Raw genomic sequence first — 16,148 nt, 5'->3', positions numbered from 1 at the left:
TTTGAGTGTATCTAAATTTTGTCAATAAAGAACGGTTGAATTGATGCTATCAATTCAACCTTATTTTTTAAAAAGTCTTAATTGCTTTTCGACGCATTACAGTGCGCTTTGAAAGAAAAAAATCTTCTGCCTAAATTTTCTTCGTACCTACATAAGAACATTTTTGAAACAAACTTTGAAGGATTCAATTCGATAACGATTTATATCAAAATTTATTTTTATTATTTTTTTTATAAAAAAAAATTCGATTTTTCAGAACTTTTTAATATTTTTTCAAATACTATGAACATTTTCAAACAAAATTTTCCATACAGAAATATGTATTCGATTATTGTATTTTCAATAAATAAATAATATTTAATAAACAATTTTTTGAATTGTTTAAATTCATGAATTTTCTAGTTCGCATATTTTATAATTCAGCCATTTTCTTTAGGGATTTTTCAAATTCGGTAATAATTTATTGTCCGGAATATTATTTATTTTATTTTTCGTGAATTCTCCAATTCGACTTCTATAATTTCAGGAATTTTATTCTTTGGTCATCTTTCAATTTACGAATTTTACAGTGTCGGGAATTTTATTTTTCGGGATTTTTCAGTCGCTTTTTCTGAAAAATAAAATTCCCACATCACTGTAAAAATTACGAAATTATAATATTGTCGAAATATAAAGGTTCCGAATGGGAAAATTCTCGACAATTTACAATCTTACAGAATTTGAGAATTGCCGACAGAAAATTTCCGAATTATAAAATATCTGGGCTAGACAACTCCCTAATTTGGACAATTAAAAAATAGCTTAATAACAAATATTTTTTTGATAGAATAATAAAATACTTATACCAAAGAAAAAAAATTTTTAATGTTTAAAGTTTCTAATAATTATTGTTGGAATTTAAAATAACAATAATTGAACAAATGTATTTTTGAATAAAAAAAGATGTTTGAAAATGTGCATTGTATTTTTGTATATTACAGAAAACTCTCGCAAAAATAAAATTATTATTTTAAAAAATGAAAATAAAAGTCGCGTTAAATTAGTCTGAATTGAATCCTGTAAAGTTTGATTCAATTGAAGCTCACGTGTTTTTAAATTTATGTTTGTATCACATTTTTATACAATTATTGTTATTTCAAATTAAAACAATAATTTATTAAAATTAAACATTAAACAAAATTTCTATAATAAAAATATTTGATTACTGTATTTGTAATAAATAAATATTATTGACCACAAATCTGTTTTCTCAATTTCTGCAATTCGGGAATTTTCTAGTTTGTATATTTTATCATTAGACCGCATTCGGCCTGGAGTTTTATTATTCGGGAATTTTCAAATTCGATAATATTGTAAACTGTCCAGAATTTCATTATTTTACAATTTTTAAATTCGGGATTTTCAGGTTTCAGAATTTTATAATTTCGGGAAGTTTACAGTGTCGAAAATATTTCAAACATTTTAAAAAATTTGTAAGATTTTAAAAAGTCTGGAAGATTTTGAGGCATTTTTTTTGCAAAATTTTACATAAATTTTACGACAAAATGGGAATCATTATAAATATATTTAAAAGTTCTGAAAAACTTAAAAAAATAATTTGAATTATATATGTTTCGAGTAAGCTGTAGTAATTATAATAATTTAAAGTTTATTTTAAAACATATTTTATGGAACATGATATTTTTTATGAATATGACAGTGAAATTCGGTTCGTCTAATTTTGTTTGCCAATGCGAAACGTAATCTGGCTTGGAACTGCCGTCTTAACATCTAAAAACCGAAAGAACAATTTTCATATCACTTGGAATTATAATTATATTTTTATAAAAGTTTAAAAAAATCCATAGAAATTGCAGACCATAAAAATAAAATAAAAAAAAAAATAATATTAAAGAACTATATACAGATAATATATAGAATTAAAATTATAAGTATTAATTTTAGAAATATTGGGAAATATATGAAACCGTAATATAAATTATTCATCGACTTTTATTTGTGGCATTTATTAAAATAACCATGTTTTGCAAAGTTATAACTTATAAATGTAAAAATTTTTTAATTGGCAATTTACTTTCAATCCAAATGGTTCTTGTCCGAGCTAAGTAACCATTAGTGCGCCTCGAGAGGCCTACTGAGAGTTGCTTACAGCACTCCAAGTGGCTGTTGTCGATGGGTGCTATAGCCGGGTAGCGTTGGGTAGAGGGGAACTGACAATTTTCGCCGGACGCTCCGTCTATATTTTTCGCGAGTAACTAAGCCCGCACCGCATCTACGTTTATAATATCTTTGGTAAAGCCAACCCATTTTCTTCGGGGTTTTTCAAGCTTTAGCCAATATACTTCGACGATTATTCCAATCTTGTCTTTAGCCAATCAGAATCCTACTTTGTACAAATTGTCGACACCCATTCTGTATGTATCGTCACCTCCGAATACCGATCGACTCATACAAACTGGCAGATACGTTTTAACCTTCGTAGCGAACACTTTTCTCTCTTGTTCCGTAAAAATAAATGTTATATACAGTGTGTTACAAAGTGATCTGGTTTAATTCAATCTAAACGCAACCACAATTATAATTTAATGTTTTAGCATTTTCAGTTTAAAAACATTTTGGTCCTTCGAATCGCGGATATTCTAACGGGAGTGTTTCATAATCGTTAAGTGCCGTGTCGAACACTGTCTTTCAGTGACTACCAGTGAATAAAAAATAGAGTGAAGTTTTAAGTGAATATCAGCTTGTGTGTTCAGTGCGGTTTTCAAAGTGACAATCACATTTCAGAAGTTATCTCTGAACGACATGTACTCAAGTGACTTTTAGATATTCACAAGTGACGATAAGTAAACATTAGTAAAGTTGCAGTCTTTACTTTAATCACTGGTTTTTAGTCGAAATTGGAAAGCAAGTCAACACCAAGGAGAACATTTCAACGCTCTCTCTTTCTCTCTTTTTTCATCCACTTTGAAACACGACGTCAATATTCCAAAGAGCGTCGTTACTCCGAAGAAGAGAAAACTTCAAAATACGGAATCAATTCCAGCATCCGGAGTCAGTTCCAGTACCCGGGATCATTTAATTTCCACTGTCAAAACATACCATTGCAAGGTCATCAGTTCATCGGCAGTTTCGGCTGTATGACATCACAAGTCAGCTCATCGGTACAAGTAAGTCCAGAGAGTTCCAATCTACTGTCACAATTCTATTGTCCTTTCCATACATGCCTTAATCTCGTTTGAGAACATTTTATATCTTACAAAAAAAAAAAAATATCGCGTGTATTATCATGGCTGAAGAGCTCGGTAAATTGAGAAAGCTTTGCGGGTCATTTAAACGCTAATTAACACATTTCGATGCTGTTTTAAAATCAATCGGCGAGACAACGGATGTAGAGTCATTCGACATAGAAAGACGGTTAGCTACACATTTGACATTTTGGGACGAATTTAAAATAGTCCAAGATAAAATCGACGAGCTAGCTGCTGCACCAGAAGAAGCAGAAAATGAATCAGAAAGGCTCAACTTTGAAAATCGTTTTTACGCGATTAATGGCCTTCTGAAAAATTGCTAAAAAATCGTGTAATTAGCCCCACATCTTCCACCTCACATGACATTTCATTTCTCCCTTCGTCGCGTTTCGAGCTTCCAAAGCTACAAACTCCCACATTTCACGGGTCCTTTGACACTTGGCTTACCTTTCATGATTCATTTGAGTCAATGTGTCATGACAACGCACCCATTCCAAATATACATAAATTTTATTATTCAAAAGCGTGTCTAAAAGGGGAAGTAGCAGAAGTATTCTCTTTGCTCGAAACAACAACAGAAAACTATACGGTTGCTTGGGATCTTATTACAAAACGGTATGGCAATCGCCGAGTCATTGTAGAAAGTCATCTCAAATCCTTATTCGAAACTCAACGTGTCTCCAAAGAATTTTCAACTCGTAATCTTCTCGACAATGTGGAAAAATAAGTTAAGGCTTTTAAAATCACTGGTCAAAGCTGAAGATCGATGGGATATACTTGTTGTTTTTATTATTAAAGAAAAGTAAAACAATTACACAAAAGAAAAATGGAAAGAAACCTTTAAAGATACAAATGTTCCTTCCTTTGATGAGATGATTTCATTTCTCGAGCAACGCGCACTCATCGATGCAGCTCATTTTGTTCTAAAACAAAGTTCATTTGAAAAGAACCATTCAAATAAAATATACTTAAAGTCTCATTCGAATTACAAACCGTCACATTTTTGCATGACAACTTCAGTTGAATCCCAAGCAAATACGACAAAACCTGCATGTCCCATTTGTAATGAAAGTCACATTCCATCTTCATGTCCATCCTTTCATAAAATGTCTCCACATGAATGGTATCTCGCGATAAAAAAGACGTCGCTCTGTCATAATTCTCTAAATGATCATCATCGTACTATCGATTGCCGAGCGAATACGTGCTAAAAATGTCAAAAAAGACATCACGTTCTTCTTCATTTTGAAAGGCGAACTTCAGAGAATTCAATTTCGTCTAATTTTGAGCCTAATACTCAACAACAGCTTTTAAGTTGTCACTCGCAAGTTTCTTCTCAGGTCATTTTAGCCACCGTAATTGTCGAAATTGCAGATAATAAAGGCGATTTTCAAACTTGCAGAGTTCTTTCAGATTCGTGCTCTCAATGCAACTTAATCACTGACAAATTTTCTACATCCTTAGGACTTCAAAAAAATCGAGTAGATGCGCAACTCAAGGGTGCGCAAAATCTTTGTTCAAAAGTCAATTACAGCATCCTCGCTAAAATTTAGCTGATCCTGAATTTTGCAAACCAGCTGACATTGATCTTTTATTAGGGGCTGAGTTATTTTATGAACTCTTTCGTTCAGGTCAACTTCAAGTTAAAGGGCAACCCAAGGTATACCAGGAGACTCTTATCGGTTGGATAATCGCTGGTCGAGTTTCTAAGCCTCGCGTTTCAAAATTGAGACCTCCAATCACATGAAATCTCATTAAATTCCAAGAGCTGCCCATTCTTCGGGAATTAGCTGCAGAGTCCACATCAGAAGTCTGGTCAAGTGAGGAATTATCTTGCGAAGAACATTTTCAGAAACATGTTCAAAGAACCGAATCAGGTCGTTTTTGCGTACATCTTCCTTTTAATGAGCAAAAGAATGCCATCGGTAATTCCAAAAATACAGCCTTTCAACGTTTTTGCTACATCGAACGAAAATTAAAAAAAGATCCCTTTCTTAAACAAAAATACACAGAGTGTATTCAAGGATACATTCAAGAGTCACACATGACTCCAGTTCCAAATGACGAACCTCTTGATCGCGGATTCTACCTCCTACATCATGCAGTGGTAAAAACTTCCGAGTATCACTGCAAAGGTCAGAGTCGTATTCGACGGCTCTGCAAAAACAACTTCCGGTATTTCATTAAATGACACTTTAATGGTCGGTCCAACGATTCAGGAAGACCTTTTTTCCATAATCACACGGTTTCGATGCTTTCGGTACGCTCTTACTGCCGACATCGAGTAGATGTACAGACAAATACGAGTATATAATAAAGATAGTCTTTTTTAAAAGATTTTGTGCCGTAGCTCTCCTCAAGAACCAGTAAAAATTTATCGTTTAAATACCGTAACGTTTGAAACGGCTTGCGCTCCCTTTCTAGCGGTTCGTACCCTCCATCAGTTAGTGGAGGACGAACGTAAATCTTTTCCAATTTCGTCCACAATTTTAAAACGAGATTTTTATGTAGACGATCTCCTCACAGGTGCACAAATATATTAAGATGCACTGAACTTTCGGGATGATTTAATTAATCTTATTAAAAGGGACTGTTTCAATCTGCGAAAATGCGGATCAAATAATCCCGAATTAACAAAAAACTTCCCCAGTGAAAATTCGAAGGCTTTTATGTCTTTAGATCCTACTGACACCGCCAAGGCTTTAGGACTTCATTGGGATGCTGCAAATGATTTTATTTTTTAGACAGTAAAGTTAGTTCATTTAAAGGGGCCTGCCACAAAGCGCTCAATTCTATCTGAAATTAAAAAAATCTTCGAACCTTTACGTCTATTGGCTCCAGTCGTTATTTTAGCCTAAATTTTGATTCAACAACTTTGGAAACTTCAAATCTCATGGGATACTCCTGTACCCCAAGAAATTCAAGGTTTCTGGATAAATTATAAACCACAATTGCAGCTTCTCAATGATGTCAAATTCCATTGTTTTATTCTAACTCCAGATCAAGTAGAAATTCAATTACATGGATTCTGTGATGCCAGCGAAAAGGCATATGGAGCGTGTCTCTACTTCAGATCCACTGATAAGCAAGGCAGGCATCACTGTGCTTTAATTTGTGCCAAATCTCGAGTCACGCCTCTAAAAGTGACCACCCTTCCAAGACTTGAATTGTATGCGGCAAACCTTCTTGTAAAATTGTACAATGCCACAATTAAATTGACATTTTGGGACGAATTTAAAGTAGTCCAAGATAAAATCATATTTCGCGTGAATGGATTGAGATACGCCAAAAAAGACAACATTTTTTAATTCAACTAGAAAATTGTATATTAGTATATAAGTTATATTTATAAATAAGTATAATGAGAAAATTCATCAATTAAATAAAAGTCTTAATAATTTGAAGAGGAATTGAAAAAGAGAAAGTCGGGTTAAAACGGCCAACAACTGTAAATAACTCTTCCCGCCCGGTACGTGATGAATATAAAAGAAACATTATATTACCGTCGCACCACTCTTAAAAGGACCACTAAAAGGACCTTGAAAAGGACCCAAATCTCTCAGACTGTTTCAGAGACTAAATCATTCAAATCGACTCTGCTTATAGGCTCTAATGGACCAGACTATTTCGCTTAAGAATACTCAGAGATTTCCATGGGTAGGGATTTTCTCATTATACTTATTTATACTTATTACTTATATAGTAATATACAATTTTCTAGTTGAATTAAAAAATGTTGTCTTTTTTGGCGTATCTCAATCCATTTACGAGAAACGTTGTATTAATTCCAATTCTAAGCATTTAAAAAAAAGTTAGATATCTCTAATCATCGAAACCCGTAGATTCAGAATTATTATGTTTTAGGCTGTTAACTATGAAATTAAAAAAATCTACTTCTAAATTTTAATCCGAAATCTTAACAAAGGACCCTTGAGTGTCGGCTACTCTATTGATATAGCCTCTCTGCATTTTAAAGCCTTCAAAGTTTTTAAACAAGCTACCTGGACCTTTAATTATATCTGAGCGTCTGCGGAGAATTTCTCAGAGCTTCTCAGAGCCCTGAGAATCTTTAGCAAATACTTTGAGATTTCTATCGGTGAGGTTCCAATACGAATTCGAAATTTCACCTTTAAAAAAATATTTACATTATACAAGAGCATAAAAACTTTTATTTCACTTACAGCAATATATGTTGATAAGCATAATTGTCAGTTTTAATTATAAAAACTTTCTTTATTTCAGTTGTAGATTTAACAATATTTAAAATTCCCGCGCGATTGTAAGATTTTCCATAGACGGAAAAACCAAGGTGTGAACGGTCTAACTCCGTTTCGCCACATGGCAATAGAAACATTACCGTAATGGTGTATATACACGCCTGTGTCCGCTCTCTGTCCCTTTTACTCTTATGACCATAAGTGGAAGGCGCATTACAGTAAGATCTTAAATTTTAGTGCGCAGGTGCGTAGTCGTCCTCTTCCTATGCAAGGAAAAGAGTGCGAGTGAGAAAGTTTGTCAAATTGACGTAAGTTAGAGAGGTTATGGTCGTTTGTTTTGATGCAAGTGGCAACAATTTTTTAATTGCAAGTTATAATTAATTAAATTATTATAGTGTCTATTGACCTGGTTAGCTGAAGGACTTTAACGTTAAGACATGTAAAGGTAAAAAAGTGCATGATAAAAGTGGTAAGTATGTAGAGTATAATGAAATTGTTTGATCATGAAATCTTGAACATGTAGTACATTAATATTTTTGAAATCGTGCATTGAAATTATGAATACTGTTTTTTTCTTACACTTCCAAACATTTTTGATCGTAAAAAAACCCTGTATAATTAAGAATATAATCGATCTAGTTGCATAAGATCGTGTCAATTTGACAAACTTTCTCACTCGCACACTTTTCCATGTATAGGAAGAGGATAATTGCGCACCTGCGCAACGAAAGTTGAAGATCTTCCTGTAAGTCTGGCAGTAAATGTACAGTTACCGCAGTCAAGATTCGAGATGCTTTGTTTCTTTTATTCTTGACCTCTAAACGATAAATTCGTTACTTTAATTGTCAAAGTAGGACACTATAAAAGCATATTCGTTTCACTCTTAAATGATCTGGGTGAACGCTGAAATGATGTCGAATAAATCATTGTCACACCTTTTCACCTTTAGAAGAAAATCACTTTTACCGTGGAACGATTCTTAGATTAACGATAAAAGTATGCACTTTAATAGTTAAACGTTTGCATTTTAAAAGTGCGGTAATGCGATTTCACGCATGTGCACACATTCATGCTCTCATTCAAATACAAGCAACCTTGCAGGAATAAATGCTCGTAAGTTATTTTGCGGCAAGAGTACGACTAATTGTAACCGTTAAACTGCACCTTCTACGCGTTAAAGTAGAGTCGCTTATCGTTGAAACGATTCTTCGTTAAACGACTTACACTTTAACCGTTAAAGGATCTGTTTTCAAGGCAAGATTACGATTTCCGTGACGACAAAGTTTTAATGTAGATTCCTATAGGATTTCTAGCGACAAACATGAATCTGAAAGTTTTAAATCGATATCTCCAATAGTTTTCGATTTTTTAAAACTTTCGTTTAATGTGCATAAATTCTTAAGTTGATTCCGATGGGCGTTTTTTGTACAAGAGAAGGGAGTTTCAATGCGGATTCCTATAAGGGAAAAAAGGGTAGGGATGTGACCTTACATTATTTATGTGACTACTATCGGCGAGAAAATTCGAGTCCTCTGGCTATGACGTTGAATAAGATTGTGAAGAAAAAATGGTAGGTTAATGAAAAAGGTCTCCTTTTTAAAGTGCAAATGTTGTACGTTAATGAGCCGAAAAGTAATATTCCAAAAAATTATTTGTGGCTTACAGATCTGAAAAGCCGATAAAAAGTAAGGAAATGTGATAGCTTTTAAAAACAGTGAACTTTGAAGCATAGTTTTTTATAGAAAAAATAATAGGAAAAATCTGAAAAAATTCAAGGTGGTACATTAAACATTTCTCAACAGAATGCCGTGGAAAAATTTGAAAAATATAAATAATTGTTCGTTTTTTGTGAATAAATATGCGAGCGCACTATCTTCAGTTCTAATGAAGATAATGAAGTGATTTAAATTGGAGGTAGTTAGTTGAACTCTCTGTAATAATTTACAATTTGAAGAAAGTTTGTGCTTCTTGTTGTCTTCGTATAAATTGCGATATTTGAAGTCAGTTTTTTTATATAGGAAAGCAAGTGCGAGAGCCCAGCGTGGTGCCGTTTTTTCAGGGGATCGGCCTCGGATTTCCTCAACATACGGAAAGGGTTTGAAGGCCAGAGTGAGGCTCGGAGGCACAAGTTGGGTAGGTCGGGCTGAGGAAAACCGACGACTTCCTTCAAATTGTTAGTTATTACAGATAGTTCAACTAACTACCTCCAATTAAAATCACTTCATTATCTTCATTAGAATTGAAGATAGTGCGCTCGCATATTCATTCACAAAAAACGAACAATTATTTATATTTTGCAAATTTTTCAACGGCAATCTTTTGAGAAATGTTTAATATACCACCATGAATTTTTTCAGATTTTTCCTATTATTTTTTCTATAAAAAACTATGCTTCAAAATTCACTGTTTTTAAAAGCTATCAAATTTCCTTACTTTTCATCAGATTTTCAGATCTGTAAGCTACAAATAATTTTTGAAATATTACTTTTTGGCTCATTAACGTACAACAGTTGCACCTTTAAAATGATACCTCTTTAATTAACCTACCATTTTTTATTCACATAGTTATTCAACGTCAAAGCCAGAGGACTCGAATTTTCTCGCCGATAGTAGTCACAGGGATGCCTTCCCGCCACCCACGAGGCATTGGATAAGAGGCAGAGGTGTGATCTTACATTATTTCTGTGACCAGTCACAGGGGTGCATTCGATATCACGAAAACTATAAGCGATATCGATTTAAAACTTTCAGATTTGTGTTTCTCGAAAAAGATCCTTATGAATCCATAATAAAACTTTGTCGTTACGGATATCTTAATCTCCCCGTTTTATAAATAGTACAATGGCTTTATCTTTTATTTCAAACCCTCGCTCGTGACATTTACGTCATTTTAAATATACTGCATTCTCGCGCGTTCACTTATCCAATATGGCTGACTGTGGTAGAGTTGTTTTCTATTGGTTAACTTTTTTGTTTTAGTTGCGCGTGGGTAGACCATGTATTCTTAGATCATGCTACCTTATGCGGCTGTCATACTGGTTATTTTAATTCATACATCCGTGGTAGATATAGCGTCTTGAGTAATTTTGATTGATGTGTTTATTTATATTCGATTCTTGATACTACGAAACAATAATGGACGGGAACATTTCTATGGAGGAAGATACAGAACTTCGGGACTTGGTGGTTCAGACTCTTGAGAACAATGGAGTACTTGCAAAAGTTCGGGTAAGTTGAGCACATACAATTTAAAAAACTTGATTGAATTTTTTTACATTCTCATCCTAATGAGAAGGTATTGGTCAGTACTATCCGACTTCCAAGCGTTTGCATAGATGGCATTTGTGATTATGAACTTCCAAGTGGTAGAACCAAAAATTTCCGGCAGATTGCGCCACTTCTGCCTCTACACAGTTCAACATTAACTGTTATGCAATAATAATATACATAGCTAAAATTATGTTGTTTCTTTTAACTATAAAATGAATGTTAAATCTATTACAATAGATTCACAGACTTTTAATAATAATTTTTATGAAAAACTGTGAGGAAACAGTGAAAGCGATAGATAGCTTAAAATACACATATTTTTTCACACATTGTGAATGTATTATAAAAGTTTAATTATTAACAATTGATAATAATGTAATTACCTGAGAAATCGCGTTATGCCATTCTAACAATCTTTTTGCTTCAGGTGGAACCGTAAAATGATGACACTTTTCTTTATTAGGGACGTCAATCACAATTCGGTACAAAGCACCTGTGTCCAGTCATTTTCAGTTCGCGAAAACTTCCGCTAAATGATAATAATCCATTTTTTTGAAGTGATATTCAATTATTTTCAATATAACATATTTTTAATAACAAATATTACTATTCTCTAATAAGGGACAGTGTTAAACTGTATAAAGGGAGAAGTGGGGCTATCTGTCGGACTTTTTTGGTACTACCACTTGGAAGTTTATATTTACGGGTATCTTTTCAAGGAGTTGGATAGGGCTGGTATTGGTTTGATGTAAAATATTACTTTGTCAGTTTTCATCAAATATCCACGTTTGGAGACCCACTGAGTCAGAAAAAACGATTTTTATGAAGGTGTTTGTCTGTCTGTATTCTGTAGGCTCGATAACTTTCGAGAAATTAATCAGATTGGATTCTGCTTTGGCACACTTTTTTAAGGTCTAAAAAGAAGGACAAGTTCGTAAATCAGCTATTTTTTTTATCAAAATTCAAAAAGTGCGTATTTTCAATATTTTTTAAACCAAATTTTTTCAATATTTCAAAATTCTATGTCCGGTTATTCATAGTACTCAGAAACTCAAAAAATGTATCCTGATGACGTTTTTCTATAAAAAGAGTGTGATCAGAGTTAGAGCAGTTTTAAAATAAAAAACAAGAATCCAACGACCAAATTTGGATCACAACGAACAAACAAAAACAAAACATACCTATATTTTTTTACCTAGAAGTAATTAAGAGTGGGATGGTAATATTATTACCAATTGGTATAGAATTGTAAATTTTCTTTCTGCTCATCCTTTTCAAAACGAAAATTGCAGTAATCAAAAACTTAGTTGACAAAGCTCTAGGTTTCTCCCATTTTTCATTTTTTGGATAAGTTGTACGACAGTCATGTTAATATGATTAATTACATTTAACGAGGCTGTTTTATGAATTTTGTTTTTCTTTTACTTTCTCTATTTCTGATGTAATTGTGATAGATATTTATATTGCGTTTACAACAGATTGGCCTACTGACCCTCATTCGATTCTCAGGTATCAAAGAGAGAGCACCTGTTCTTGGGTACTGTCAGCTTCTACCTAATAAATTTTGCTTTCCTTGATAATGTACGAGTACCGAAACGTTGGTAATGCAATTTTATTTATTTTTATTTTGAATGTTATTTTATTGTAATTTAATACGAAAAAATAAATAAGCTAAAATTGAGCGCCCTGGAAAGATCTACAAATTTTTTATTAATCACTTTTCTGTAGGGCGCGTAGTTTTTGGTTTTATTCGTAAAAAACATTAAATATAAAAAATAAATTTTTTTTGGACCAACGACACAAACTACGAAAAAAATTGTACCAAACTTGTTTATTGAAAAAAGAGCTATAATTTTTGATAGAACACGTAGTTTTTGCTTAATTCTTAAAAAATAACATTCAAAATAAAAATATTAAATTTTTTTGAAAAAAAAACGACACAAGGGCGAACTAAAATAAATAGACAAACATCTCAAAAGATACTTTAGAAAAATTGTTGAGTAACAAAAAAGATTCTGAAACAATAGAAAGTCTGTCTAATGCGGTTTATTTAATAAAATGCAATGGTTGTCAAAAACACTACATAGGTGAAACTGGCAGGAGATTGAAATGTAGAATTTATGAACATAAAAGAGATTGTAGAATTGGCAATTGGAACACAGGTTTGTCATCAGAGGTTTATTGATATTTTTCACCTCTGAAATTACGACTTTTCATAACAATCAGTCTTGTATCGTCCGTCTGTAAACATCCTTTCAATTATGTGACATTTTGATAAATTATTGGAGCCTCTCCAATATGTTCGAGGCTTCAATCAATAGACTCTTTGTTTTCAATAGGCTTTTTGACTCAAGTATGTTTCAATATAATAATTTTTTTATTTTGTGCAAAGCGATATTCTTTTTACGACAATAATTATTACAACGTTTACGCTCATACAATTTTTTATTGAATTATAGATTTGTATATCGACTCTTGATAAAGACCTGCAGTGTTGGTCGAAACGTTGAGGATTTTTTTAAAAGAAATAAATATGTTTTTCACATGTTATTTCGGATGCTTTTATTTTGACTTTATCATTGACCGTAAGACCGAATATATTGCTGAATTTAGCTGAAATACTGATTGAAAATTAAAACGGTCGAAGAAAGGAAAAACAGTTTTGGATCTGCTGTATCTACAATTGTTTTGTATATTTGTCAAAAAGATGTATACATTTATTATTAATCATTATTAGATAGGACGAGGAGATATTTTTTCAATCGTAAAAAATAAGATTAAAAATTAAAAAATAAGATTTATGGAAAAAGGACAGAGAAGACGAAAGAGGGCATAGGATCCTATATAGGTCCGTATATAGGTTCCTGAATTAGACGAGCTAGAGTTACATAAAAAATGTATTCTATTTGATATAAAAGTGTTGTGTAGGGAGGTGCCAGAAGATTTTCAATCTAAAGCACTGTAAGAAATTCATGGCACCCCTCTGCCAAGAGTTGGATTGAATTTTCTTGCAATGATTTCTATTCTTGGAAATCGGAAAAAGTATGGTTATGTTCGTTTGTTGTTTTGTAAAATTCAGAATCAAAGACCGAATTAAAGGTAAAAACAATATTTTAAAGTAAATTACTGGAGCGGTACTTAAAAGAATTCATTAAATAATTATATTTAGTGATATACGTTATTCAGAAATAAGAGTAAATTCACAATTTAGTGATATAGACTTAACCACAAATCAGTCTAATGTATCACTCATAACTAGTCTGTCCAATAAAATTACTGCCTGATTTGCATATAGAAAAAAAATCTCGGTTGTAATTTTCAACACTTCTGAAATTGTGTTAAATAATAATAAGGCTGATTTAAATAGTGTAGAGAGAAAAGAAGTGTTTTGTAACCAGTTTTCAGGTTCGTATGCAATTGATGAAACATTACACGATTATGCAGATTTGAGACGAAAAGCGATTTCAACCTAACACGTATAAGAAATTGCTTTAAAATGTGTAAAGAACGGAAATATGCATGGTTATTTGCGTTTCCATCTAACCCCAAAACGAAAAGGAAGGCAAAAGGCATCTATGCTTTATCATCGCAGGAATGGGAAGATTATAAATTAGAAAAAAATCAATTGCAAACAAAATAAAACTAAGATTGGGGAAGCAAAAACGAAAATGGAAAAATTAAATTTCAGAAAAAAAAAACAAGAGGATAGAAACAGAAACAAGTTCGAAAAAGAAAGTTAAAAGCTAGACACTAACAAAAACGAAAATCAATTTTCGAAAAAAACCGATTCTAATAATTCTGCTGAAGCAATCAAAAGAAGCCGAGGATTACAATCTCTAAATTTGGACTAGATAGATCCTAGTAATTAAGTAATTTAAGCCAGACTATTTGTTTATAAATGAAAAATAATTGATAAACAATGTTTCTCTTCACTATTGACTTCATAGTGATACTATTACAGTTTAGGTTAATCTGATTCCTTCACTATTTCCTCTTCAAATGACTAGGGTGCTAATAATTGGGGTCATCACTGCTAAGAATTGCATCAGCTCTGCCAAGAATTGAATTTTTAAATTAATGAGCTAAATTTAATTATCTCTTCAGTTGGAATGGAATGGAAGCTTGTAATGTGTCTCCTAAGGGTTTACATTTTTCTTGCACCTTCTTCTTTATTCCTTTGCACCCCCCCCCCACACACTTACTTGGCGGTGTAAGAGGGACCTACATTTTAAGGTGGGTTCCGAACCACCAAGAGCAACAGCCTTACGTACTTAGAGAAAACCTTTTTCTCTAGAGATACCGGTCCCACGACTCTCCGGAGATAAGCAACTCCCATGCTAGGCATGGGCCGCCGAGGCTCTTCTAGAGTGCGAGGCGGGATTATATTAGCACTGTACATATCATTATTACATTTATCACACATACAATTTTTGAAATTAAATTTTTTTTCAAAGCCTGAAGTTTGCCTCAACCTGCCAACAATTGGGTATATTACCCTATAATGAAGAAAAGTTGACATTTTGGACAAAATCGAGTGATAAGCAGGATATACGTGATGAGAATGAGTTTATTCAAGCTGTAAGAGCTTTAACAAAAGAGAGTTAACAATCACAAAATTACAGTTGTCGATCCGTTGATTTTTTATTTTAAAAGGTCTGTGCACGAATGCGGGAGAAATGCAAATACCGTGCGCGGAATTGGAGAGCCCCACCAGTCGCGCGCCGTAGGTGCGTTCAAACTCTCGAGTAAAGCTCTTTTAACAAAAGAGAATTCACAATTACAAAATTACAGTGGAGGAAGTTTTGAGTCTTAACTTTAAAAGGTTTGCGCAAGAATGTGTTAAAATATGAAGACACATTTATGTGCGTATCGACGTTGTTAAGTCTGCTAGAATTCCTCTATGGAAATTTTCTTTTCAATGTTGCAGGCTGAACTCCGAGCGAGCGTGTTTTTAGCACTTGAGGAGCAGGAGTCTGTAATGGTGAGTAAAAACAGTATTTTTGCAAAGTTGCCGGGGCTTAAGGGTATGTGACATAGCCAAATATCTATATTACCGACCTCATTTTATCAGTTCACTGAATATTTTTTTTTACCCTAAGAATTTCTTTTTGTAAATAAAATATCGAGCTGAAACTTTGGAAAATGCATTAGAGTACAAGAAAGTACGTTTAAGTAATTCATTTTTGTAGGAATTCAGGAAAAATTATTTCCAACCAAATTAAAACTGGGAGCCTTTTTCAAATATCTTTTCTGACCCTCGACATTTTTTGAACGTTCGAACTTTTTTTATACATAAAATATCGGCCTCAAACTTTAACCCTTTAACGTCAAAAGGACACTCTTTGAGTGGCCTCTTTTCTACTTTATTTTTCACGATGAAGACGTCAAGGAAAAAATTCGTAAAGTACCAATC

The 16,148-nt window shown here is 32.9% G+C and overlaps 2 protein-coding genes and 1 long non-coding RNA gene across 7 annotated transcripts in view; 2 read left to right on the top strand and 1 right to left on the bottom strand.

Moving 5' to 3' along the window:
* Positions 1-16,148, top strand: part of LOC117177710 — a 285,747-nt gene that overhangs the window by 6,220 nt on the left and 263,379 nt on the right. The gene's annotated exons all lie outside the window — the stretch shown is intronic.
* LOC117177709 overlaps positions 1-16,148 on the bottom strand; it is a 171,184-nt gene that overhangs the window by 118,239 nt on the left and 36,797 nt on the right. The gene's annotated exons all lie outside the window — the stretch shown is intronic.
* Positions 10,476-16,148, top strand: part of LOC117177707 — a 236,937-nt gene continuing 231,264 nt past the window's right edge. For 3 of the 4 annotated variants that reach the window (XR_004467740.1, XM_033368581.1, XM_033368579.1), the window contains exons 1-2: positions 10,476-10,693; positions 15,663-15,716. Coding sequence is in view for 3 of the 4 variants with exons in the window: in XM_033368581.1 (XP_033224472.1) it covers positions 10,601-10,693; positions 15,663-15,716 (147 nt within the window). In the remaining variant the exon portion in view is untranslated. The remainder of the gene's footprint in view (positions 10,694-15,662; positions 15,717-16,148) is intronic. The other variant, XM_033368580.1, reaches the window with a different exon arrangement.

Source organism: Belonocnema kinseyi, chromosome 8 (assembly GCF_010883055.1).
Source record: "Belonocnema kinseyi isolate 2016_QV_RU_SX_M_011 chromosome 8, B_treatae_v1, whole genome shotgun sequence".
NCBI lineage: Eukaryota > Metazoa > Arthropoda > Insecta > Hymenoptera > Cynipidae > Belonocnema > Belonocnema kinseyi.
The sequence above is the reverse complement of the archived record's forward strand: the minus strand, read 5'-3'. Positions and strand labels throughout refer to the sequence as shown.